This window comes from Eptesicus fuscus, chromosome 5, assembly GCF_027574615.1.
Source record: "Eptesicus fuscus isolate TK198812 chromosome 5, DD_ASM_mEF_20220401, whole genome shotgun sequence".
Taxonomy (NCBI): domain Eukaryota; kingdom Metazoa; phylum Chordata; class Mammalia; order Chiroptera; family Vespertilionidae; genus Eptesicus; species Eptesicus fuscus.
In genome coordinates, this window is record NC_072477.1 from 72,239,686 (window position 1) to 72,265,820 (window position 26,135).

Below are 26,135 nucleotides of genomic sequence, written 5' to 3' on the forward strand. Positions count from 1 at the left end.
ATAATCAAGCTAGACGGTAGTGGTTTTCACCCTGGGCTGCACACTGGAATCATCAGGGGGGTAAAAATCCTGAGGCCTGGCCCCACCCCTAGAGATACTGCTGGTAGGTCTAGGGTTTGGCCTGCATGCCAAAATTTAAAAAATTTCCCCCAGGTGATTCTAGTGTGCAGCCAGGGTTGAGAACCACTTTTCTAGGGTTTTCTTAGAAGACCATTCTGTGGCCATATCCTTACCTCTCTGACATAAGGCCCACTTTGCCTCAAGTCAGTTTCCTCTCAGAACAGGCCAGATGTTTCTTGAAAAACCTAGTAGGAAAGACACTAACACAGAACCCCAAAAGGAATTTGCAAATTCCTTTCCCAAGGCACCAAAGAAGATATTCAAGGGTCCAAATATTTTCATATTTATCTTTTTCTAGCAAAAAATAAAAATAAAACTCACAATTTAAGTTTTAAGAGTCAAGCTGGCTTAAGGAGAAAAAAGTAAGGCCACTATAGCACATAGGCAGATAATACCCAAATACAAATATTGCACAATATTCCAGTTATTGGATAATAGCAATTAAAAATAAAAATGGAATCTAAGTACACATGAGCCGCCTTTCAAGTGAAGTCCATACATGTCAAAAGCAGAAATTCTTAATTGGGGGTCAGCAAAGGGAAGTATTTCATGCTTTTCTTCAGCCCCTTGAGGTTATATTTACATAGTCATAAAGCAATACATCTACTTTGATAGGTCACAGGACACATAAGTGTTAGTATCACTGTTTGCTCTCATGGCACTTTGCCTGACAACATCACTTCCATCAATGTGAGGTTCAGCAGTGTCCCAGGGAGAGCTCCGACGTCCCCTTCAGCACAAACACGCTCTCACCCAGGAGGAGGGGAAGCGATATCTGCACCAAGGGAGCAGCGGAAATGGAGTTCCTCTGAATCATGGACTGAGTTTCCCTGCCAACCCCCAACGTTGTCTGTCCATACGATATGGATTCGCCCTGTAATGGTCTTTCTTGATGGTGTGGTATCATGTGACCTTATTAACAAATAGAAACAGCACAATGATATATCCCCAAATGTCCCTACATGGATTTTCCCTGGCTTTCTAGCAAACACAAAAGCTCCCTCAACTGCACCACACTTATTTTTTTTCCTTATTGAAATGTAATTGGCATATAACATTATATTAGTTTCAGGCGTACAACATAATGATTCAATATATGTATATATTGTGAAATGATCATCATAACAAGACTAGTCAACATCTATTACCCGACAGTTATAATTTTTTTTTTCTGGCGATGAGAACTATTAAGATCTACTCAGCAACTTTCAAATATACAATAAAGTAGTATTAACTACAGTAACCATGCTGTATATTACATTCCTGGGGCTTACTGAAAGTTATGCCCCACACTTATTTTTGTTTCACATCTTAATTAAGCTGAATTTGAGAAATTAGAATAGGAAATATCCAAAATGCATTAAACTTACACATTCACTAACAATGATCAACAAAAATTCCCTATTCCTGCCAAAATCATGGAGGAAGAAGCACAACTTGATAAGCTTTCTAAATAAGTACTGGGTTTTGTGCATATCACTCCCATCTACCAACCCTGAAGGGCTGATGGGTGTCAAGTGATTGGATGTGACATTCACCTGGCCCCAATGTTCTTTCCTGAAAAGTAATGGAAATTTTACAATACAAGCTCCCAAATTGCTACACTCATAAAACCAGGAAGATAATCACTATCCACCTGTCCAGGCTGACTGTGAATCTGAAATGCCTGACTGCATATACTTGGCATGGACATCATTTGTCAGTTAATATGTTCTAAGGATCCTCTTGGGTTCCATGAAGAGACAAAGACAAAGTCTCCTTCCCAAAGTTTAGAAAAACAAAAGTAATGTTAAAATTTACAACATGAAAACAGATTTGAAAGATGATATGAAAATTATAGGACAACTCCATATACATTTAGTGAGTGTGTAACCACCATGGGAAGATGGACTCATGGAATCACTGAACCTGTCGGTGGTCAGCCAGGATGCATGGGGCAGGAGGCCCCAAAGAAAAATTGTAGAATGAAGGATGTTTCAGGGCTTCCTACCTTTCTGGAAGAATTCCTCTAGTTTGTCCTTGAAAGGTTGGAGGTACTGCTTTGGAGACTCCTTGCACACCACTGCCATCTGTTTCTCACTTGCTGTGAAGAGAAGTTTGGAATTAGACTTCCCAAGCACATGTATTTGCTGAATTCATGCTCTGAGCTATGCATTTGGAGATTGTGTGAAATCCTTCCTGATCACTGTTTATCCAAATTCAAGGGGGCGGGGGCGGAGGGAGCAAAACAAAAACAACAGGAACAAAAGTAATTATCTCACTCTACATCTATCTTCAGGAACTGGCAAATGTATCTTCAATTTTCCTTTTAGAGATGCTGCAAAACCTCTGGCTTGGGACAGGTGAAGTACTCTGCTTTTGGTCTCTCAAAAATAGATGCAAAAAACTACTGAAGAACTGAGGGCCCCAATCCTCTTCAGATCATACTCCAAAAGTAGAGTTTGAAATTGATTTTACAGAAATTCTCAGGCATTCCAGTTGCCTTGAACCACCAAACTTTCCTAAATTCCTCAGGGTGACACCCATATCCCAGCATGAGAACTAAGCCCAGGTAGGGAGAACCGCATCTCTTTTCATGCTTCCCATTCACCTACCCTTCTCATTTACATTCTGCTAACATATGTGAAATCATTTTTATTTGTGACTTATGTCCCTAGATTCCAAATTCTTAGAAAGGGAATAGTCATTACTGGAAATAAAAATCTGCTAAATTCTTGGAGTCAAGCATCCCACCATCCCCAAATGAGGACTTGAGTGTTATCCAATATTCTGACTTCAGGGAAATGGGATGTTGTCTTTCATAACAGATGAAGAAGAATTTTGATCTCTTTCAGGGGAAGAGATGGACACAGAGAGAAAAGGGTAGCAAGAGAGAAGAATAATTGATTTGGAGAAGGATGGCCTCTGGGGCATCTCCACTGCTTTAGCAAAGCCTCCTGAACTCACAGTGCTTGCTGTGAGTGAATGTGGGCTGCGAACACCAAATGAGGGGCTTACCTTTTCACTGAGTTTGGAACTAGGGCAGAACAAACATACCTCACAAGGAGGCAGAGGTACCTTCTCCTATGCACCCCTCTAATCCTTTTTCCTTCAAATCTTGTGGATAGTTTTATTTTTCTACAGAGATTGGATTTTGGCATAAATTATTCTTAGCTAATAGGAAATAGGTTGGTTTCTAGCCCTACAATGCATATATATGGGTTACACAAACAGTCATACATTCAAAGAATTTATTGAATATCTGAACTATGCCACTGTGCTAAATGTTGGGGAAAAATATTTAACCAGATCTGTTGGTCATCTCTCCTCTAAAAATATTCTTAAGTGTCTAGTCACAGAGAGACAAGGAAATCAACAAATTCTCAGGCATTTCAGTACTATATTGTGATGTCATGGGATTCTGGGTAGGGGCTTCCAATTCAGATTGAGATTGGGTGGTGGACAGGGAAGGTTCTCCAGAAAAGATAACATAAGTTGAATTGCAAAGGTCAAAGAGGAGTTAGCCAGCCAGACAAGGGAATAAAAAAAAAGTGGGGAGTAATTTCAAAAAAGAGGAAATATACTGAGTAAAGAATTATAGAAATGCATAGGTCTGTTGGGATAAGTTAAATGGTAATAGTATGACTGGAACTCAAGACATGGACCTTCTTCCTTTCCCAGGTTTACAGTTTCCTGTGTCTAGATTTTGATTCAAAGGAACAAGATTCAAGGAACTGGACTCAAAGGAACTGGATTCAAAGGGATTGGAACTACTCTGATTAGGGAAGAGAGGTCAGTTAAGGCCACAGAAGTAGGAGGCTTATATAATTTTAAATAACATGATCAGGAAAAGTTCCCCTCTGAAGATATTTGAGTAGATACTTGATCAGAGTAAAGAAGGAAGCCATGAGTAAGTTTGAGGGGAAAAATCAAGAGATATTTAGGACATGTTAAGTTTGAGATGCCAATTAGACACTCATTATATACAAAAGTCTACAGTTTAGGCTGCATGGCTGGGCTAGAAAAACATATCAGAAACTCACATGCATAAAATTGGTATTTAAAGCCACAAAAATAGATGAATTGGTAGGGAAAGAATGTAGCCAAAGAAGAGAAGGGTTTTCAGGACAAACCCTAAGGCGTGCAAGCAGCGGAGGAGAGACCAGAAAAGGGTAGGGAATGAGAAAGTGGAAGTATGGAATCACATGATCTGAGAGGAAGCCCATATTTCAAGAAAGAAAGAGCAGTCAGTTCTGTGCAATACTGTTGAAAGATCAAGTGGAAGACAGAAAAGTGACCACTGATTCTAGCGGCATGGAAGTCACTGGTCATCTCAGGAGTAATTTTGGGGAGCGAGGGATGGAGGGAGGAAACCAAATCGGAGATGGGAAAGGTAAGTGGAGACAGATTCTACAGCCGTTTGTTTAAAAAGTTAAGCCAGAGAAAGAAGAGCAAAATGAGGAACATCCTTCTACCCAAGAAGATGTTCTCTGGGGTTCCTCCAATCAAGAGTGGGTGCCCCTTTCCCCAGAGGAATGTTGTGTAAAAATAAACCCACCAGGGAGCTTGAGCTCAGGGGAATCCCATGACGCTGATTCACTTCACAGAGGGAAGCTGCCTACGAGGAAATTCACCTTAACGTCCCATGATCATGAGCATTCTCCATGAAAAAATTTAAGCAGAAGTGACAGGGCCAAATGAGGACATGCCAGCATGCTTTAGGACTTTTGGAAAGACTTGCAAAGCAGGGCCACCGACTACAGCCTTTGCACGGAATCATCTAAAGCACTATTCAAAGATCCCTCCTATCAAACATCACAGCTGAATCAGAATTTCCACTGTGATGATTATGTGGTTATAGACGCAGCCTTGGTCTGCGAAACATTAGCATGAAAAATATTCATTAATCACCTACTCATGACTAGGCCTAAATACAGATGGATTGGGAATGATTTGATTTATAGGGTGCTAAGCAATCCATCTATTTATTTAAAAACATCCTTCGTTGGTTGCATGAAAATCGTCATCATCAGAAGCATTCCCTTGATCAAAAGACGCTAACTCCAGAAGATCTCCTTAGAAATACATATATATGTTAAAAATAAAAATATTAGCAAAGAAGAATTTATTAACACTTTAGTACAAATTTATTTCTGAGACCTGTTTGGAAAGGCTGGATCTCAAACAATAGACAGAAAAGTTGTGTTAAAGGGAACATTCCTGTGGATTCTGATTCTGGGTAGACTATATAATAGGAAGCCGTGGGCAGGTAGCTCCAAACATGAAGTTCCTGTGCATCTTCGGGAGGAGAACAGCATTAATTTCTGAAAAGTATTATGAAGGTAACACAAAGAAACGCAAAAAGCATTTATAAAAAGTAGCAGGAAACAAATAATTCATGATTCCATGACTAGGACAGTTGCCATTTCATACTCTGGTACCTGTTTTTTAGTGTCTCAGCCTCCGCATTACACACACCCTCCATAATTTGATAGGAGTTGCCTTTATATGTTATTTTTTTTATACACTTCCACTTGATACAGAAATTTGTGTGCCTTATTCTTTCTATTAATCATATCATGCACACTTTCTCATATTATTTCACAAAATTCACAAGCATTGTATTTAACAGCCATATAAAATTTCACCCAGTGTAAGTGTCCTAGTTCACTTAAAAATTCCCCTGGACTTGAATAGTAGAGTCCTTTCTACTTTATTCTTACAGTGAATCATTCAGGCTTTAAGTAATATCAGTGCCCAAAAAACTCTTATTCTGAGTTTAAGATTACTTCTTTAGGATAGATTTCAGAAGTGGAATTATGGGTAAAATAGAAAAACACTTTTAGAGATCTTGATACACACTGCTTTTGGTATAACATGGATTGTACCAAAATGAGGAAAACAAAGGAGAGCAATTTTGAATATATAACTGTGGTGTCCCTACTGCTTTGCAGAGGTGGCTAGCTACATACAAGCCGGAACTGTGCCTGTCACTGTACATGGGACCTGTGGTCCTTGCACTGAAGTGAGCACACTCTAGAACGGCAAACACAGAGATGACCATCCATGCAATGAGGTAATTTACTCAAAGGCGAAGACATACAAAAGTGGATGCAAGATAATCTAGGGTTAACTACAGGGAAAGACTAGGTTTGAAGCCTGTCCCTGAAAGTGGCCTTTTTGAAAGGTCTTAGGAGTGACATTTAATTTGAATGTACACTGTCAATACCAGTGGAGCTATCTGAATTTTGGGAAGGTCTACAGGTAGATTTAAAATTTATATCAAATGCTCAGATTTAAAAAAAAACCATATACATATATGCATATAAGTTCTTTGGTTCATCTCTTCTCGGAACCCCTTCCCTCTGAGATCTGTCAGTCTGTGGCATGTTTCCATGCCTCTGGACCTATTTGTTAATCAGTTAATTTTGTTCATTAGATTGCACATATAAGTGAGATCATGTGATATTTGTTTTTCTCTGACTGGCTTATTCCATGGGGAATAGTGCGGTGAAGGCCTGGGGTTGTGTGGGAGCAGGATGGAGTGGGAAAAAGGGGGACATCTGTAATACCCTCAACAATAAAAATACATATACATTTATATACTTAGAAATGTATAATTTTAAGATACTCAGACCTGTGGATCAACAATCCTATCTAATAATAGAGTAATATGCAAATAACCATCACTCCGCTACGCCCACGATTGGGCAGCGGGAGGCTGGGGGACAGGACTCGGCCTATCCAGCCATTGGGAGAAGCAGGGGGGGGGGGGGATCCCTACGCCTCTCAATGGCCGGATCCTTCGCCGCTGAGGGGAGACCCCTCAGCGTTCGCGGGTCGGAGCGGTGGCAGTGGTGGTGGCGCCCCCCCAGACCCGCAACGCTGAGGGGTCTCTCCGGCGGTGGTGGCAGCGCCCAGACCTGCCCCCGCCTCCATCAGTGTTCGCGGGTCGGGGCGCCACCACTGCCACCACCGCTCCAACCCGCTAATGCTGAGGGGTCTCTCCGGCGGTGGTGGCAGCGCCCAGACCTGCCCCCGCCTCCATCAGTGTTCGCGGGTCGGGGCGCCACCACTGCCACCACCGCTCCAACCCGCTAATGCTGAGGGGTCTCTCCGTTGGCGGCGGCCACCACCGCCTGGACCTGCCTCCATGCACCTGCACTGGGGGAGGGCCTGGTCAGCAGCTGCCGAGGCTGCTTCAAGGGCCAAAGCGGGAGGCAGGGCCAGACCCCAGTGGCCGCAGCTGCTGTGGGGCCCTGGGAGCCAGGCAGGGCTGGACAGGCAACCTCAGGGTGGGCCTGGGGGTGGGTCCAGCGGCGCAGCTTGACAGCAGACAGCAGGGCCTGCTTGGCCGTAGCTGCTGGCGACCCACAACAGGCAAGTGGGCCTGCAGGCAGTACCCAGCAGGGCCTGCTTGGCTGTTGCCGCAGCGACCCGGGAGCAGACAAGCGCAGCTGCAGGCAGCACCCAGCTTGCCCATTGCTATGGTGTGGAGCAGGCAAGCCCCGCAGAGAGCAGAGAACCACAGGGAGCGGGCCTAAGCCGTCAGCAGGACATGCCCTGAGGGCTCTCGGATATGCCCTGAGGGCTCTCACATCGAGTACACCACGCAGCCGGGCCCACGGAGGCTTCCACGGCCGGTGGACTCCCCTGCGGCTCCTGCGGAAGAGTCCTAACGGGCGAGCGAGCAGACACACGGGTCAGAGGCACCCCTGGCCATGTAGACCCCCAAGGCTCCTGTGGACGGGGCCATGGGCGCTCCCACGAGCGAGCAGAGCAAGCAAGGCAGAACCACGAGGTCAGCGGAGAGCGGGCTGATGGGTCCCAGGTCAAGGGCATGTACCTTGGTTGTGGGCACACACCCCCCCCCCCCTGCCCCCCGTGCATGAATTTCATGCACCGGGCCTCTAGTATCAAATAAAGATCTGGACACATGATTACAATTCAATCCATTTTGTGAAGAACAGATAAGAGCCTACATTTTGGGGCAACCAAGTGAGCATTACTTTAAGAAGTACTTTTAGTAAAAATCAATGGGTGAAAATTAAGAGGTTGCTGATGGAATCAGCAAAGGTAGAGAGAGCAAGGCCCTATTGGCTAAGATGCCTCATTCTCATAGAAATGATATTAAGAGGTCAAGCAATACATCCTATCCATTGCTCAAACCAGGAGAGTGGTTTTCTATTGGGAATGCTTAAATGAAAAAGACTTCCTCTGGAGCCGAAGTGCTTATTGCATGGCAGTTTTTACTAAAATTAAGTGACGAATTTCCTCATCCATGTAAATCTTGAAGGTGACAAGCCTGCCTACTATTATATGATCCAAGGAAATCAGTAAGTGGAAGAGGTAGCAATGCTGATTTGGGAATTATTTCCTTCCAGCAGTGCAACAGCTGGCTAAAAAGAGACCAGTGATTGAGATACATAAGCCCATTACCAAAAAGCAACCTGTTTGCATGTCGCTCAAGCAGCGCAGCTGCTAGCCTTCCGCTGTGTCTCTGACCTCTGTCGGGGCCCATGTTCTTGTTTCAGCCTTTGCTGGTCAGTCACATTAACTGTAATTGTCTACTCTGGAAAGTGTTTACATCTAAATAAAAGATGAAGAAGTAAAAGAGAAAAGATGGAGTGGCCTAAGGAGGAGAGAGAAAGGAAAAGGATGGAAAGTTATTTCACAACACACCACCGAAACTGGTGGATGAATTCTGGTGTCTAATCTTGGCGACAGGAATCACTGGCGAAGCACGAAGCTGGCAACTACTGTTAATCAGTTTGCCACTGTCTTCAGATTTAATGCAATATTTGGCTCAGACATTTTAAAAAATCCCCCATTCCAGCTAAAATATTTACACAGTTCTATGTGTCTCACTTAATGCCTGTTAAGCAATCGTCTTTTAAAACTCCACAGACACTTGTAAATCTGTCGGGAGAACTGTGGCCTATAAACAAAGCTTCATATAAAGCGGGCTGCACTGTCAATTCGCTGGGAGTTGGGATTTCTTAGATGCATTTGAAAATAATGTTGAAAATCAGAACTAGTTTGGCGTGGGTAACAAAGTGGCCAGGAATCTCGCTGGCGGGATGCTGTTAGTGTTATTAACGGGAAATCTCCAGACACTGACCTTGGCTATTTAAAGCCCCACTCTCCTGTAACCCTGTCATCGATCTGCCTCTCTGTTGAGTTATGGCACAGGGAAAGTTACTGGTCCAGCAGCCCCGGTCATCTGCATCCCGGGGCCTGCCAGGTTAGAGAAGGTGAGGTGGTGAGGTTTGTAACAGGAGGCTACTATATGGTTCCATGCCACTTGACCATGTGTAAAAGTTTTAGGAAGGATGGGGATGCTTAGAGGAAAGGGCAAGTTCTCCCCCAGCGGGGAGGCTAGGTATAACAGATTCTGAAATGCTTATTAAACGCCCTAATGTCGTTAGCCCTGATGTTAATGAGCACAAGTGATAAAAGTTAAAGGCAAGGGAGGCCCAGCAAAGCTGTGTGCTGCTGGCCGGGGGAGCCCCAGGAACTTGTCCCGGTCTTCAAGATGAGTCAGGTACTTGTGATAGGACCTCAAGCAACTTGCCCAGTTGTTTAATTATTCCTATTAGATTAGCTGCCTTTTTATTTCTACTCCATGTCACTGACTTGAACATGTCATTGAGTATGATTCCCAATTAATTTTATAACACTTTAAGGAAGAAAAATAATACACTTCATTTTAAAAACACAAGCCCTACTTAAAACACTCAATTTTGGGTAGGGGGATAAAGAGAGGTGTGCCCAGGATTAAAAAATAAATAAACAACAACAACAAAAAACCTCACGAGGTATTTTTAATTCCAAGATACAGTTGCTCGAACAGGAGGTAGCAAAATATTTGTTCGTTATCTTTACACTATCACCATCAGAAAGGGTTTTGCAATTATTTTGTGAATCTGCAGAGTTCACAAAACTCTGCTCACCTTCCCACCTATCACACAGGCAGCAGGTTTAATCGCTGTTCTTAGACACAGATTACTGCTCCTGTCAGAAGAGAGATCAGAAGAGAAAATAGGAATACATTTCTCCCCTAGAAAACGAGGGCAACACTTGCGCTTAAAATGGGTTTACAAATGACTTAATATGTCAGCGAGTTTATTTAAAATTAGCAGCTAACTCAGAGCTTTGAATAAATATTTGCTGAACAAATAAACTGATTGAAAAGGTCAAACAAGGTCCTCCTGGTATTTTGGAGATTTTTTCGGATACGTGGAGATTTGATGGTCTTATTAAAGACCATCAAAAATAGTCAAGAAAAGCAGTTTTAAAACACAGTAAATGAGCAGTTTGAGTACATCAGCCATTCTAGATTTTCCCTGGGCTTTCCCCTTTCTGTGCATTATGGCACCGGGAAAGTTACTGGTCATCTACACTGAACTATACATAAATTCAGCTGCCTTTTATCTCTGTACTCAATGATTTCCTGAAAACTATACCAAGTTCTCAACTTGTATGATTAAAAACAAATGGCTCTTAATGGTCAAGGGTGTCTCGAACCTCAGCCTGCTTTATGTGTCTCATTTTATTCCTCAGAAGAACCCTCTGAGATTGGTCCTGCTATCATCCCTATTTGGAGGTGAGAAGAGTAAAGTCTGAACTTAGGGATGTCCCACCCACTGGACTTGTGCTGTCCTGCTTCCTACTCTCGAACCATCTACAGGGAAGTGCCAGGAACCACTGGAGTATCTATGAAAGTGCTCTGCAAAAGTTAAGGAACAAGGCAATGAAAGCTAAAAGTCACCAAGCATCACCACTGGGACCCCTTCATTTTAAATGGAAAAATAGAAGGCTGAAGAGGTTAGGTGAAGGGTAGGAGAAGGTCAGGTTATTCAATGGCACAGAGGAGACCAGAACTAGGCCTGCTGATCCCAGGTAGGTCAATGACCTTTCAACAGGTACTTAAAAAGTAGAGTTACAGTCCATGACCTCTATCCATCTAAAAGCAATGCTGCAGCCAAGAAATCTGAGAGAAATAAAGATGTTGGCAAAACTCCAATCCTCTTTGCTGGGCTTAACAGGTCTCCCTCTAACTTCCTTCATTTGGTAGTCTGACACACAAAGACTCCATTTGTGACGTGTGAATCCTCCCTGGGGTCCAAGATACACAATTTTTTGGGGCAAGAAAATATTTTGATATTCACAAAACCACCCACAAATCTATTACTGTGAAGAAAATATCTTTTTTGTTGTTGTTAGGAAGGATATTTTTTCCATTGATTTTTAGACAGAGTGGAAGAGAGGGGAGAGACAGAGAGAGAGAAACATCGATGTGAAAGAGACACATCAGTTGGTTGCCTCCTGCACACACACTGACTGGGGCCGGGGATCGAGCCTGCAACTGAGGTATGTACCCTTGACTGGAATCAAACCTGGGAACTTTTAGTCTGAGGGACAATGTTCTAACCAATGAGCAAAACCAGCTATGCCTTGAAGAAAATATCTTGACCCCACACAAATTTATAGTAACATAGGCTTGGCAATCAAAAGACCCAAATTGGGTAATCCCAGCCATATTGCTTCCTATGTTGGAGACCTGTTTTCTCCACTATATATGCCTGCCTTACCCACTTCAAAGAATGAAGTTCTACATACAGGTATGCTATCACCATTATAATTACATTAGTACTTTTTCTTTTTTTGAATGGGACATATAGAAGATACTCTTGCCAACAACTTGCCAAATTTATGCTATTTTCCATTGCTTCTACTTGTAGTTTTTAAAAATATTTTTAAAAGCTTATTGATTTTTAGAGAGAGGAAGGGAGAGGGAGAGAGAGAAACATTGATATGAAATCATAACATTGATTGGCTGCCTCCTCCACACCCTCCACAGGGGATCAAGCCTGAAACTCTAGATGGCATGTGCTCTTGACCAGGAATCAAATTGAAACCTCCTGGTGCACAGGCTGATGCCCAACCAACTGAGCCATACCAGCCAGGGCCTACTTGTATTTTCTATTCCTTCTACAGTATGCTGAAAGTTTGCAGCTAGAAGGCTTCTCTCTGGTTTTCCTGGGAAATTCTTCCCACAGTTGAGTAGAATCCTTATCAAGAGCAGTGTGCTATTTCTAAACAAGTGGAAAAAGTTAAAATACTGCTGTTAAGTACAGGTGTGAGAGATCAGTGAAGACTGAGGAGACATGGCAACTCAAAGCAATGTGGTACTCAAGGGTTGGATCCTGGAACAAAGACAGGGCACTAATGGAAACACTGGTGAAACCCAAATAAACTCTAGAAAGTTTAATTAACAGAAATGAATCAGTGCCAGTTCCTTAGTTTTGATGAATATATCACAACAATGTAAGATGTTGATGGGGGAACTGGATAGGGGCTATATAGAAACTTTCTATACTATCCTCTGCAACTTCTATAAATCTAAAATTATTCCAAACTGAAAAAATTTTTAAAAGCCCATTTTTATAAAGATGTGAGCACCCTAGCTGGGCAGCTCAGTTATTTGGAGCATTATCCCGATATGCCAACATTGGGGGTTCAGCCCCTCATCAGAGCACATACAAGAAGCAACCAATGAATGCATAAATAAGTGGAACAACAAATCAATGTTTCTCTCTCTCTCTTTTCTCTCTCTCTCCCCTTTCCCTTGCCGGAAACCAAACATTGAGACATTGGAAGTTAAATGTAAAAAGGGAATCCGGAATGCTTTGGTCAACCTTAATCGCTCTGAATGGTCAGAGCCAGTCACTCATTGTTTAGTTGAGACATTGGTAGTTAAAGCAACTCTCACCTGTTAATCATATGTAAATTTTTGCTGATTGTCTATTATTGGAATTTCCTGCCTAAAGGATATGGGTGTATCTCAGAACCTCAATAAAAGGGATAGCAAAGGCCAGAGCAGTGAGTAGTCCTCCCACTAGAGGTGGACTCCCGCCTGGCCCCCCATCTACCCAAATTAACTCTTTTCCAGTCTCTTCATTTTGATTGCGGCCTTCTCCAGAAACTGGACCTGAATGGGAACCCTGAAACACGCAGGACGTGAAAGGGGCTCCCACATTCCCTCCCTCCCTCCCTCCTTTTCTCTCTCTCAAATCAATAAATAAAAATGGAAGGAAAAAAGGTATGGGGAAGACACATGTAAAAGATTGAGAATAATTATAACTATCTAGAAAGATTCTGTGTTGATATTTGCAAAAACCATGACTCCACTTTAAAAATTCAAAAGGAAACCACAGCTGGTCTATTATGAATGTGGAGTGTGTAGGGAAGACCCACAAAACTCCATTCAACATATCTATAATTCAAGAAAAGGCCTCAGCCCTGCACCAAAAGACAGATCAATGCTACTATATTGAACTTGTTTTAGATTAAAGGTTAAGGAATGTTATATTATTTACTATGATTTCTGATTTGGGCCAACTTTGTTCCATTAATCAACCATATTGGATAAGAATTCTACTTACAAAGATTACTTCTAGATGGTATCAACATTAGTTTTTGAGGCATGGATTAATTTAAGAGAAGATCCTTGAGAGCCATTTAGAAAGAGAATACCTGAGATCAAACCTGATAAGATTTCACAGTTGACTTTAGACCCTGTATATGACCAGAATTCCAGGAATTTTCAGCTGTTCTATTTAACTAAGTCCAGGGAAGAACCCAATAAGCCTTACTGCATAAGGAGGACTGTAGAATGCACTGAAATAGCACAGTAATAATAATCACCTTAGAAACTCAGAGTTGGAATGCACTTTTAAAATCATCCAGCACAACTACCCTCTTTACTGTTACCTGTGCTGCCCATCCACCATAACACAGTCTTCTAAGCAGAAGTGGGTGAGGCACCCACTACCTCTCAAGGCCATCAGTCGTCCCTTTGGGCAGCTTTGAAAATCTGTCTTCCTAAACCTTCTACCTGTTTATGCTCATTTGACATCTTTGCCCATAGGAAACAATCTAATTTCTCTCTGATAGCAAGGTCAGCAATTACCTGCAGTAAGCTTAGCCTTTTCTACCATTTATTCATTTGCTCATTCATTCATCCACTCAACAAATATCGGTTGAACAGCAACTATGTGGCAGGTACTGACCAACACATAGTAAATATAAACACTAAAAAGGTCATTGGATCCATTGGAGAAGGGGAGGGAGAGAAAATTTACAAATAAATAAATAAACAGAAAATAATACAGTATCACAACTGTGGGCTATAAAAGACAGAGACTATTAGAAGTTGCTGCTGAAGTTTGGGGTGTCAGGGAAGGCCCAGGGCGTGGAGATATCTACATGAAGAACATTCCAGGCAGAGGGAATAGCTGCCCAAAAGGTCCTAAAGCAGAAACAAGCTCACTGGGTGGGAACCCAAAGAAGGCCTGTGAGTTTAGTGGGCAGGAGGGGATGAGGTTCCGTGCGAGGAGACAGGGAAGGTGGACATGGGCAAACTGTGTAGAAACTTATAAGGCACGGCTACAAGTTTTGAAGCTGAATTTTATTCCAAGAGCAATGAATATGAACCAACAAAGTGGCCTGACCTGTCCGGTGTATGGAGCCTCTATTAAAGGGAGGGCAAGCGTGGAAGCAGGGCTACTGGTGAGGAACCTGGTGCGATGGTCCATGCGTGGAGGTGGAGAGCAAGAAACTGATTCAAAGTGTGTTTTGAAGGAAGAGTCAATAGGATTTGCTTATGGACTGGATGTCAGATATAAAGGCACAAAGGGAGTCAGGAGTAAGTGTTTTCCTTTTGCTCCTACTCTGCAAAGGGGCTTCCTTCATACAATCCCCCTCTCAAATAATCCGGAGTGGGCAGGATACCCTCCGTTTCACACAAGGACACTGAGAGGTGGGGGATGACACTGCCGGCCAAGGGTGACACAACCTCCGAGGCACGCATTTGAATTCAGGGATTGTGACTCAGGCTTTTCCATGACAGTAGCTTTACTTCAATATTTTATGTTTCTTATTAAAGAAAAGACAAAATAAATTCTATTTACTGTGTTGATTTATAAATAAGGGTAAGAAATAAAGTGAAAACTGAGAGGAGGGAACCAGGGCAACATAACTCATCCTTCCCACCTACAGATGTCACAATTGTGGCTTCAAAGAAAAACATAAACTTCTTCCATTAATTAAAGGGGTGAATCGGGTTTCAGTTTCCGTGTCCCCTCTCCTTTCCATACAGCTTGGCTTTGAAGGCGTTCCATTTGGGAAATGTGTGACCTTTACCCATCATGCTGCACTTAATTGAATGCTTTGCATCAAAAGTCACCACGCTAATCAACATTTTACATCCACTGCCTTTCTGAAACTCTTACCCCAGTTCCTTATGTCTGTTTTGTTGAAATCATTTTACAAAAATAAATCATATCAAAGTTTTTCTTTTATTATTTCTAAAACTTTGCTAGCAAAACTAAATATTTTTAACACCATGGCAACGTGGTCAGGACTCTGGCTAATGTATCCAGTCCGCAGCAGAGTTCAGACTCAGCACACCACGGCAGTGGACAAATGGGCTAGGAGGAGGAAAGAGCCATGGATTAGGCACGGTCAATAATCATTCAAGGCATGTCTTCTGGAGCTTCCTAAAAGGTGATAAACTAGCCAGGCTTGTCCTAACGGATCAATTTCCCCTCTCCGTTCTAGGACTCACCCATATGCACACATTGAGCAAACTGCATGGCTCTGAATGAGATTAAGTAATACCTCCCTCACCTTCGCAAGTACTTCCTCAGCCATCTGTTCATCTGACCCTTCCTCTATCCCTCGGGGTTGGGCAGGCTCACAGAGGTTAAGTGATTTGTCAGAGTTGCATGGCTTATCATGTGGTTAGTAACAGGCAGAACTAAATTTTTTAAACTGTATCTCTTATGTCTCAGGCCGGTACTCCTTTCCACACACTAGCTTCCACTGTTGAAATTTAACTAAACTGTCACAAATGCTGTGGGTTTTATTTTTTTGTATATTTATTTATTACATACATGCACATAGTTAAAAAAAAAATAAATGAATTCTGTGCACTAGACAAAGAGCAGATCCCAATCTCCCGTCACACCCACCACACGGAGTCCTTCACAATATAGCAGCACTGTGACTTTCAGACTAGTATTCAGTGTTGACATTTTTATGACTTTGCAAAAACAACTCCCAGTCCCAGCTGATATATGTAAATTCTGGTTAACTCGCCTTTTCTAAAACACTGCTGCCCAAACTACCTAATTCATAGTTTGCTCTGCTTTCTATGCATTTACCACTAAAGGGACTCCAAAGTTACTAGTTGTGTAAATCCTGTCAAAGCATTCAGATACATGAGACTGCATATTTCTCAAGAATCTTCTTCATGGTTCTTCTGACCTAATCTAATCTGGAATGTTTGCTCTTCGTGCCTGGTTGTCATCCTGAGCTCGATGTCTGTGGGGCAGCCCTTCACCTCCCTTTTCCACTGGATTTTTTATTTCCTGTCACCTTTGTCTTCCCATTTGGTGGTAAAGCACATTCTCTAGCAACATCTTGAGGATGGTTGCATGGGAGATGTGTTTTTTGAGAATTTACATGTCTGAAAACATTTTTATTCTACCCTCATATTTGATCAATAATTTGGCTGAGTAAGATTCTGGAATAGGAATGATTTTCCCTCTGATCCATTTCTAGCTTCCAGTGTTTCTATTGCAAAGCTTGAAGCCATTCTCCTTGCTGATTCTCCCTGTGTACTTTGTTTCCACATCTCACCCCTTCCTTTCCCCAAAAAGCTTTTCTTTTTGGTCCGAGTATTCTGAAATGCTCTAACAATGGTATGGATGTTTTATTCTCTGAGCCTTTTAAAATTAGGAACTTGTGTCCATCTTTTTTGGAAAATTTCTTGAATGATTTTATTGATTTATTTACATATGAATGTTTATGAATGCATATGTACGAGTTTACGTGTGAGTTTGTGGTGTGTATGAATCTGGTGGTAAAAATTGGATTGCTTCTCACCTTTCTCCACTCCTGGAATAGAATTCAGCTTTCTTGTTTGGCTAATTCATTTATCACTTGTCCATCTACAGAAATATTGTGGTCATGGTTTTCTCTCTTGTTCTGTGTTCTTGAGTTCATGCTTTTAAAGAACTCTCTCTACTTTTGCTTTACTAATTTTCAAGAGGAACTGAAATCCCACAAGAGTGTTCAATTCAAATGAGTGTTCAGTTGGCCATCTCTTCTCAGAAGTCCTCCCAGAGTTTTCCAAAGTGTTTCTCTTTTCTTTTTCTCTTGAAGAAGGCATATTCTCATGGAGAGAAAACCATCTGATCATACTAGGTGGTAGAAGTCATTCATCCTGCAAATCAGGGCTGGCTCCAAGCACAGAAGTAATGGTCTGCTCAGCTGTGTGAGTTCACAAGTCCTGGAAGGTTCTTGTACTTTCATATCTATGTCAGAAGCCATGTAATTACATATATGGAAGTCAAAACCATGTGGGCTGCCTTGGAGTACCCGTGTAGTACTCTGTTATTTGTTTGACTAACCACATCGGGACATGTAGGGACAAAACACAGGCTGGATAATTGTCAGAGAGAGAGCTGAAGAGTGAGTATGTTGGCGAAACCAAAAGAGATTGACAGGCAGGTCACTGGATGATGGAGATTACAACAGGTAGATTAGTTGAATGGTTATGGGTAGAGAGAAGAAAAAGCCTAATTCTAATCCAAAGATTATTTGTATTCCCTGTAGAAGATGAACTAGAGAACTAAGTGGACCTTATTCTCCAAGCTTTATCATCCTAGATCATTTGTTAGTGTCTGAGGGTTGGGTCTGCAAATAGTAAAAGATTAAAGCATGATATAGTGGAAAGAGTATACGCTTTGTAATCAGATAAACCTGTTTCAAATCTCAACTTTGTCATTAGTAGCAAAGTTGCTTCAACTTCTTTACTGTAAAAATGCAGGAAGTACTTGTTTTGAAGTAGTTTTAACAAATAGAAATGATGAAAGCAAATTTGGTAATTGATCATTAAATGGTAACTTGTCATTAGTAATTGTGGAAATGGACACGCACTGTACCCTTATATTTATTGCACCTCAATCCATTGTCTACCCTTGCAGGGATTTTATGAGAGATTATTTAGAATTGTCAGCACATAATGGTAATAAAATGTGAACCAACTTTTAGTAGGTTTTCTTATTGCTGCAAAATTCTGGACAGATGTGCCAGATAAAAGACAGGACACCAAGTTAAATTTGAATTTGAGATAAACAAGAAATAATTTGTTTAGTGCACGTGTGTCCCATGCAATACTGAGACACACTGATGCTCAAAAAATTTTGTTTACCTGAAACTCAGATTTAATAAATCTGGCAACCCTGAGGGCACCCTATACTGCATGCTCCATAGTAGGTTCCCTGACTATATTTATTGCAAATACAAAGGAACAGCCATTACAGACTTTCTTTAAATTGTTTCCTTTGCTTCCTGAGATAATATCAATAGGCAATCATTTTTTTAAATTCTGGCCCTGTCAGCATGGCTCAGTGGATGAGCATTGACCTATGAACTAGGACAGTGGTCAGCAAACTCATTAGTCAACAGAGCCAAATATCAATAGTACAACGATTGAAATTTCTTTTGAGAGCCAAATTTTTTAAACTTAAACTTCTTCTAACGCCACTTCTTCAAAATAGACTCGCACAGGCCGTGGTATTTTGTGGAAGAGCCACACTCAAGGGGCCAAAGAGCCGCATGCGGCTTGTGAGCTGCGGTTTGCCGACCACTGAACTAGGAGGTCATGGTTTGATTCCCTATCAGGGCACATGCTCAGGTTGTGGGCTTGATCCCTAGTGTTGTCCCGGTCAGGGCACATGTCTGGGTTGCGGGCTCCATCTCTGGCGTGGGGCCTGTAGGAGGCAACTGACCAACGATTCTCTCTCATCATTGATGTTTTTCTCTCTTCCTCTCTGAAATCAATAAAAATACGTTTTAAAAAATTCTGTTTTGGGATCAGCAGTACTGACTGACTTAGTCGACCAAGGCCACACTTTCATCCAAGTGTTGGACAGATACATAGATTCTAGGCTGGGGAGAAGCCAACAGGGTTGCAGGAAAGAGAGTCAAAGAGGCCGATGGAGAGGCAAACTGGAACCAAAATCTGGATAGTGGCCCTGGCTGGGTGGTTCAGTTGGTTGGAGCATCATCTTGTATACCAAAAGGTTGCAGGTTAGATCCTGGTCAAAACACATACCTTGGTTGCGAGTCTGATCCCAGTTAGGGAATGTGTTTGGGAGGCAATGTTTCTCTCTCACTGTGATGTTTTTCTTATTTTCTCTCTCTCTAAAAATCAATTAAAAACAAAACAAAACATATCCTCAGGAGAAAATTTAAAAATAAAACACACACACAAAAGCAGTCAAGAGCAAGATGAAGTGCATGTTCTGCTAACCGCCCTTTCTACCTTCCTCCACCATGGGGACACCAATGCTCTGCAGGCAGAATCCTTTGCAGATGCCATCAGTGCTCAAAGTGTCAAACCCCATAGATGGAGTTACACATATGTTGATATATATGCGATTTGATATGTATGCTATGTTGTTGTATTGACAACAAGCTTCAAAACTTCATATGTCAAATTTGCTGAAGGTGTTAACATCATAGATATTTTTACACTTAAAAATGTTAAATTTCATACAAAAAAAGAGAGCATTTGTGGGAAGTTTTAATTCATTACTTTATTTTGAAGAAAAAGTGCTGTGAATATTTTGGGAAGCTTATGGTGAACATGCTCCATCTCAAGATAGTTGTGGCGCTGGTTTAAACGCTTTCAAAATGATGATTTTGATGTGAAAGACAAAGAACGTCCAGGTCAACCAAAAAAGTTTGAAGACCAACTATTACAAGCATTATTGGATGAAGATTCTTGCAAACTCAAAAACAACTTGCAGAAAGATTAAACGTTGCTCAGCAAACCATTTCCAATTGTTTACAAGCAATGGAAAGATTTTAAAGGAAGGAAAATGGGTGCCACATCAACTGAACGAAAAACAAATGGAAAACCGAAAAGTCATCAGTAAAATGTTGCTTCAACAGCACAAAAGAAAGTATTTTTTGTATCGAACTGTGACTGGTGATGACAAGTGGATTTATTTTGAGAATCCCAAATGCACAAAATCATGGGTTGATCCAGGTCAACCATCAACATCGACTGCAAGGCCAAATAGCTTCGGAAAGAAGACAATGCTCTGCGTTTGGTGGGATCAGGAAGGTGTGGTGTATTATGAGCTTCTAAAGCCAGGTGAAACCATTAATACTGATTACTACTGACAACAAATAATCAATTTGAACCATGCTTTGATGGTGAAATGACCAGAATGTGCCAGAAGACACGGTAAAGTAATTTTGCTTCATGATGATGCACCATCACACACTGGGAAGTATTAGTCCACCTGCTGTATTCACTAGACCTTGCTCCTTCAGATTACTACTTGTTCCTATCAATGGCACACACACTTTCTTTTTTTTTTTTTTTTAATGCTGATTTAATATATTTTATTGATTTTTTTTACAGAGAGGAAGAGAGAGGGATAGAGAGTTAGAAACATCGATGAGAGAGAAACATCGATCAGCTGCCTCTTGCACACCCCCCACCGGGGATGTGCCCGCAACCAAGGTACATGCCCTTGCCCGGAATCGAACCTGGGACCTTTGAGTCCGCAGGCCGACGCTCTATCCACTGAGCCAAACCGGTCCCGGCTGCACACACACTTTCTGAGCAGCACTTCAAAACGTATGAAGAAGTGGAAAATTGGGTCTCTGAATGGTTTTCCTCAAAACAAGAAAAGTTCTATTGGGACAGTATCCACAATTACCTGAAAGATGGGGTAAATGTGTAGCTAGCGATGGACATTACTTTGAATAAAGCACTATGATGTTTCTCTTGAAATTATCATGTTTTCTTTGATTATAAAATCCGCATTATTAACCGGTACACCTAATATTTGCCCAGTTAAGTGAGCTAAACGGCAAAAGAGAGGACTCTTTCCACCTTTCAGGAGAAACAACAGGTAGTCTATTGCTTACCATGTAGTTTCAAACAGGAAATATTTTCCAACATGTAAATAATATAGCTCATAGTGATTAACATTACAAATAATAGATTAATATGGAAAAAACTATGACTAATCCTTAATCATAGTACTCTATCTGCCTATAACTGAGAGTTGACTATAACTTATGTGTTTTTTTAAAAAGATTAATATATATATATTTTAGAAACATCAGTGATAAGAATTAGTGATCAACTACCTCCTGCACACCCTCTACTGGGAATGGAGCCTGCAACCCAGGCATGTGCCCTGAGAATCAAACCATTACCTCCTGGTTCATAGGTCAACACTCAACCACTGAGCTATGCTGGACTCGCTAACATTTTTTTTAATTGATTTTTTTTAGAGGAAGAGGAAGGGAGGAGAGAGAGAAACATTGATGTGAGAATGGCACATCAATAGGCTGTCTCCTGCACGCCTCCTACTGGTGATTGAGCCCCAACCTGGGCATGTGCCCTGACTGGGATTCGAACCAACAACCTTTCAGTACACAGGATGACACCCAACCAACTGAGCCATACTAGCCAGGGCTATAACTTATGTTTTTTAACTTGATTTTAATTGTAAAAATTTCATATGCATATCCTAATAGTCAAACTATTGCCACTACACCAGTCTTAGCCAAGGGCCAGGAGAAATGTATAAATGTTCTCACTTCATGATTTTACATGTGTAGGTGTGTGGTTTCCTCCCTAATTTCCCCTCTTTTACTGATTAAAATGGTTTTGACTGTATGATTCTAAATAACATCTTTGTATTTTTGGTGAGCCTTTAGAAGGTAGTGGAGCTAAATGAATGAATTCAATCTGCCATCTTCATCTGGATAACACATTGACTATAATTTAGAAAATCTACCACCACCCCTCCCCACAACAAAAACCACCACTCTTTCTTGAACTGTTACTTTCATGTATGTATGAATTTATATCCTTCTATAATTTAAATTTTGAGTAGAATGTTTAGTTACTAGCATTATACAAACAGAGGCTCATCTGGATGATATAGGATTTATCTGGTCACTCCATTAAAATAAGGACATCAGAATGGAAAATGCCTACAGATGTATTTCAATATAAAGTTAGTTTAGAACTATTACTATTCAAACTTAAAATAAAATAAAAATTTTAGCATTTTTCAATGCCTAGCCTATGCATTTCACACAGCATCTCACTTTAAAAAGGCTTAAAAGAGTTAACATTTTAGGATAAACATTTATCAGGTAAACATTTATAGAGTGGTAACAGATATCAAAAAAGTCAACAGAGACTCTTGCCTTTCCAAAAATGTATAAGTGTATTTCCAAATATTTCTAAATGGTTCATCAGAAAGGACATGTTCAAATATATAGTCTTAAATATTTAGGGAAAAAGACATCATTGGAATGATCTTAAAACACACACAAACTTGCACCTCAGCCAACATTCTCAGATAAGTTTGTATATCTTACACTGAGGGTTAACTGCTAATTCCATTTTCCCAATTTATATATGCAATAACAGGGCTCAGAATGCATCCTTTCCAATGCAGATTTAGATCATAGTTAGCTGGTTAAGTAGCCCACCCTTAATGATAGGGGTTACTAAGTAACTTTTGTTAGCTAATGACAATTTATTTTTATAAAAATAATTTTTTAATTGAGTTAAGAGAGAGAGAAACATTGATTTGTTGTTCCACTTACTTATGCATTCATTGGTTGATTCTTCTATGTGCCCTGCCAAGGGATCAAATCCACAACCTTGGCGTATAGGGACAATGCTTTAATCAACTGAGCTACCCGGCCAGGGCTATTTTTCTTCTTAAACTTTTCAGAATAGGATGACTTTTCAACACCTATCTGAAGAGTTCCTGTCTTATCTTCCAACAAAATAATTAATTAACCTTCTTACTTTCATAGCCAGAGTGAATTTTTCATAATTAAATACTATTGCAGGATGATGTGAAACAAATGTGGATTTGGGAGTGGTGACACTAGGGTAATTTTGAGTAACACTAGTGCTATTCATTTTGGCTTTCAGGCATCAACACTTCCAAGAGGATGTGACCCACTCTGTTTACATGGATAACAACTAAGGACAGTATGGTCAGGGAGTATTAAGAGCAACATTAATGGGCAAAGAGCATAATTGTTTATCACAGCTCCTCCTGTTAAGGTCAACCAGGAATGACGATTTAATAAATAGTTGTGTCTTTATATTAAAAACTTGATAGCGATGTCAGCATCACTTCTTAAGCTATATTTCACAGAATGCATGTACTGCAACATATTACTAAGTATTTAGTGAAAGAAAAAAACACACAAAACACACATACACACAATGTTTCATGTTTTAATGCTGTTTTAAAGAGGGATAAATTGTGGGTTTTTTTGTGTGTTCTTCTTTTTTTTAATTGCAGAACGTCCTAAAATCTTTAATAAACTCATGTGCACTGTGAATTCCTATGATGTGATTTCAGGATAGAGCATTTCCAGGTTTATCGGACTAGCGACTCTTTCTTTAGAAAGCACTAATTCACATTTTCTGCAGTACTGGTGAGCACTAGTATCTGGGAAATCCCAAATCTGTGGCCTCAGCAATGGTGTATGTGTGTGTGTGTGTGTGCGCGCGCGCACGTGTGTGTATGTGGTGTGTGACTGGTATCAACTGACACAATCAGAAACACACCTTTGGTGTGTTTGTTTTCTATTGCTACTATAACAAATTGCCACAAACTTAAGTGTCTTAAAACAATACGAATATATTACCTATAGTTCCATATGTTAGAAGTCTAACCTGGGTCTCACTGGGCTGAAATCAAGGTGTTGACAGGCTGCAATCCCTCTGGAGGCTCTAGGGAGAATCTATTTCTTGCCTTTCCCAATTTTGGAGGCTTCCTGCATTCCTTGGTTCATTGCCCACTTTCTCCATCTTCAAAGCCAGCAACATCGCATCTCTCTGATCATTCTACTGTACTACCTCCTGCTGACCACCGACAAGGAAAGTTCCCAACTTTTAAAGATCCATGTGATTAGATTAGGTGCACTTGGCTAGTCCAGGGTAATCTCCCCATCTCAATGTCAGCAAAGTCCCTTTTTGCCATGTAAGGTAGCATGTTCACAGATTCCAGGCTTAAGGTTTGGACACCTTTGGGAGCCATTATTCTGTCTACTACCACATAGGTCGATAATCATACCTTTAGAATTTTGGCCAGCAAGGTCGACGAATACGAAAGAGAGCAACTATTCCTACTGCTTGCTGGATTTTCCCCAACTATTACTTATAACATCACAGTATCAGGAAAATCAAAATTATCATCTCATTAAGGGATGTAGAACAGTGAACAAAATATGGAACATGTTCCCAAGCACCAAGAACTTGGTTCCGTCTCCACAATGCAGAGAAGAGTGTACAACTGTTCTGGAAATTCAATTCTCCACAAACAGCCAGCTGGCTGACCAACATTATGGGCCTGATTCTATAAGTTGTGCATATTCCAGTAAGAGGTACTCACATACCCCCAGTCAGCTTTATTGAAGCTTTCCTTACTAAGGCAGTGTGCATTCATGACCTCCTATGATGTATGTACTATAATTGCCCCATTTTGTGAGTGAGAAATTAATACACTCTATGGTTGTTACTTGACAAGATCTTACTTTCACCAAACCAGTAAAAAACGCATCTTATTCCAAAGCCTGAGGTCTTAATCTTATGCAATACTGTGTCTATTCACTTTTATAACCCATCTCTCCCACAGGTCCTCCCCCTTCTATTCCCAACCTAAGGGTTTCCTTATATGGTTCCAGGAGTATGAGTAGATACAGTTGTACTCATGCACATGTTCAGTGATGTTCTTTCTGTATTTTTATGAGTCTTTATGCCTTGATTATATATATGCCTTTTTGTTTTGATCTATGATAAGGTATGGAGACTGCTGGGCCATTGGCAGGATATGTCATGAGTACATGGCTTAAAGTCACATCTAGTTTTAAAATGTGGCTAGGTCGTCATCTGTGAAGTAATTTAGCACGTTACGTGAGCACCATAAACTTCAGTTTCCTCCTCTTATGAGAGATCAGTAATAATATCTGCTTCAGAGGGTCATTGTAAGGATTCAAGAAATAATATATGCAAAGCACCTGATAGATAATAATAATGTATTATTATTGCATAATGCAATAAACTGAAGTTGATACTATTATCATCAATTCCTTGCTGTGTTTACCGACATGAGTGCTATTCAAAGTTCTTGTCTCTATGAAAGGTGCTTATTGAAAACCTCTACTTAAATCAGTGACATTTGTATAGCCAACAATCCTAGTTTCATTCTCATCCTATTGTTAAGGTGTGGTTCAGGCTACTCAAAACAAATTTCTTCTAACGGGCCATGACTGCCTGGAGAACCGGGGCCTGAGACTTCTTGAAATTTGCTAATCACATCTGGTTTAGCTTTAGACATTTTCTGGGGTTTTGCCAGCAGCCACGACATTTTAATGGCTACAATAAACCTCAAAGCCTCATCAAATCTTTGCTGTATGTGTGAAAATTATGTCCTCTTCAATTAAACATTCAATCTAGGCTCACACCAAGGCCTTATGGAAAAGGCGGTGAAACCTGAATGGGGACGGGAGATGAAACGGACCGCCACGACTCTGGCCATCTTGCCAGATGGTATTTAGAAGAAAAAGAAATTCATTAGAGAACCAACGGTCTGTATTTTCTTTAAATATTTACTAGGTACCTTTCATGTGTTAAAAACACTGGCATCCCTAAAGATTAGCAGGGATTTTTTTGTTTAAATATTCAATGTGTGTGGGGGAGTCCTAGTTCCCTCAGTCGCCTTTATGGTACTTCCTTGGTGAAGTCCAATACAAAGAAGAAAAACAACTGTGATGATCCGTTTTCCTCCCTAGGGCAGCCCCTCCAGCTGCAGAAGTTTGATATCTCCTTAAAATTGACTGAGAAAAGTGTCAGTTGAGTACTGAGATCTGCAATGACAGCTAGGATTTCCTTA

The 26,135-nt window shown here is 40.9% G+C and overlaps 1 protein-coding gene across 3 annotated transcripts in view; it reads right to left on the reverse strand.

Moving 5' to 3' along the window:
- FMN1 (formin 1) overlaps positions 1 to 26,135 on the reverse strand; it is a 402,801-nt gene that overhangs the window by 102,322 nt on the left and 274,344 nt on the right. For all 3 annotated transcript variants that reach the window (XM_054716379.1, XM_008142957.3, XM_008142958.3), the window contains one exon: positions 2,111 to 2,203. In XM_054716379.1, the coding sequence (XP_054572354.1) occupies positions 2,111 to 2,203 (93 nt within the window). The remainder of the gene's footprint in view (positions 1 to 2,110; positions 2,204 to 26,135) is intronic.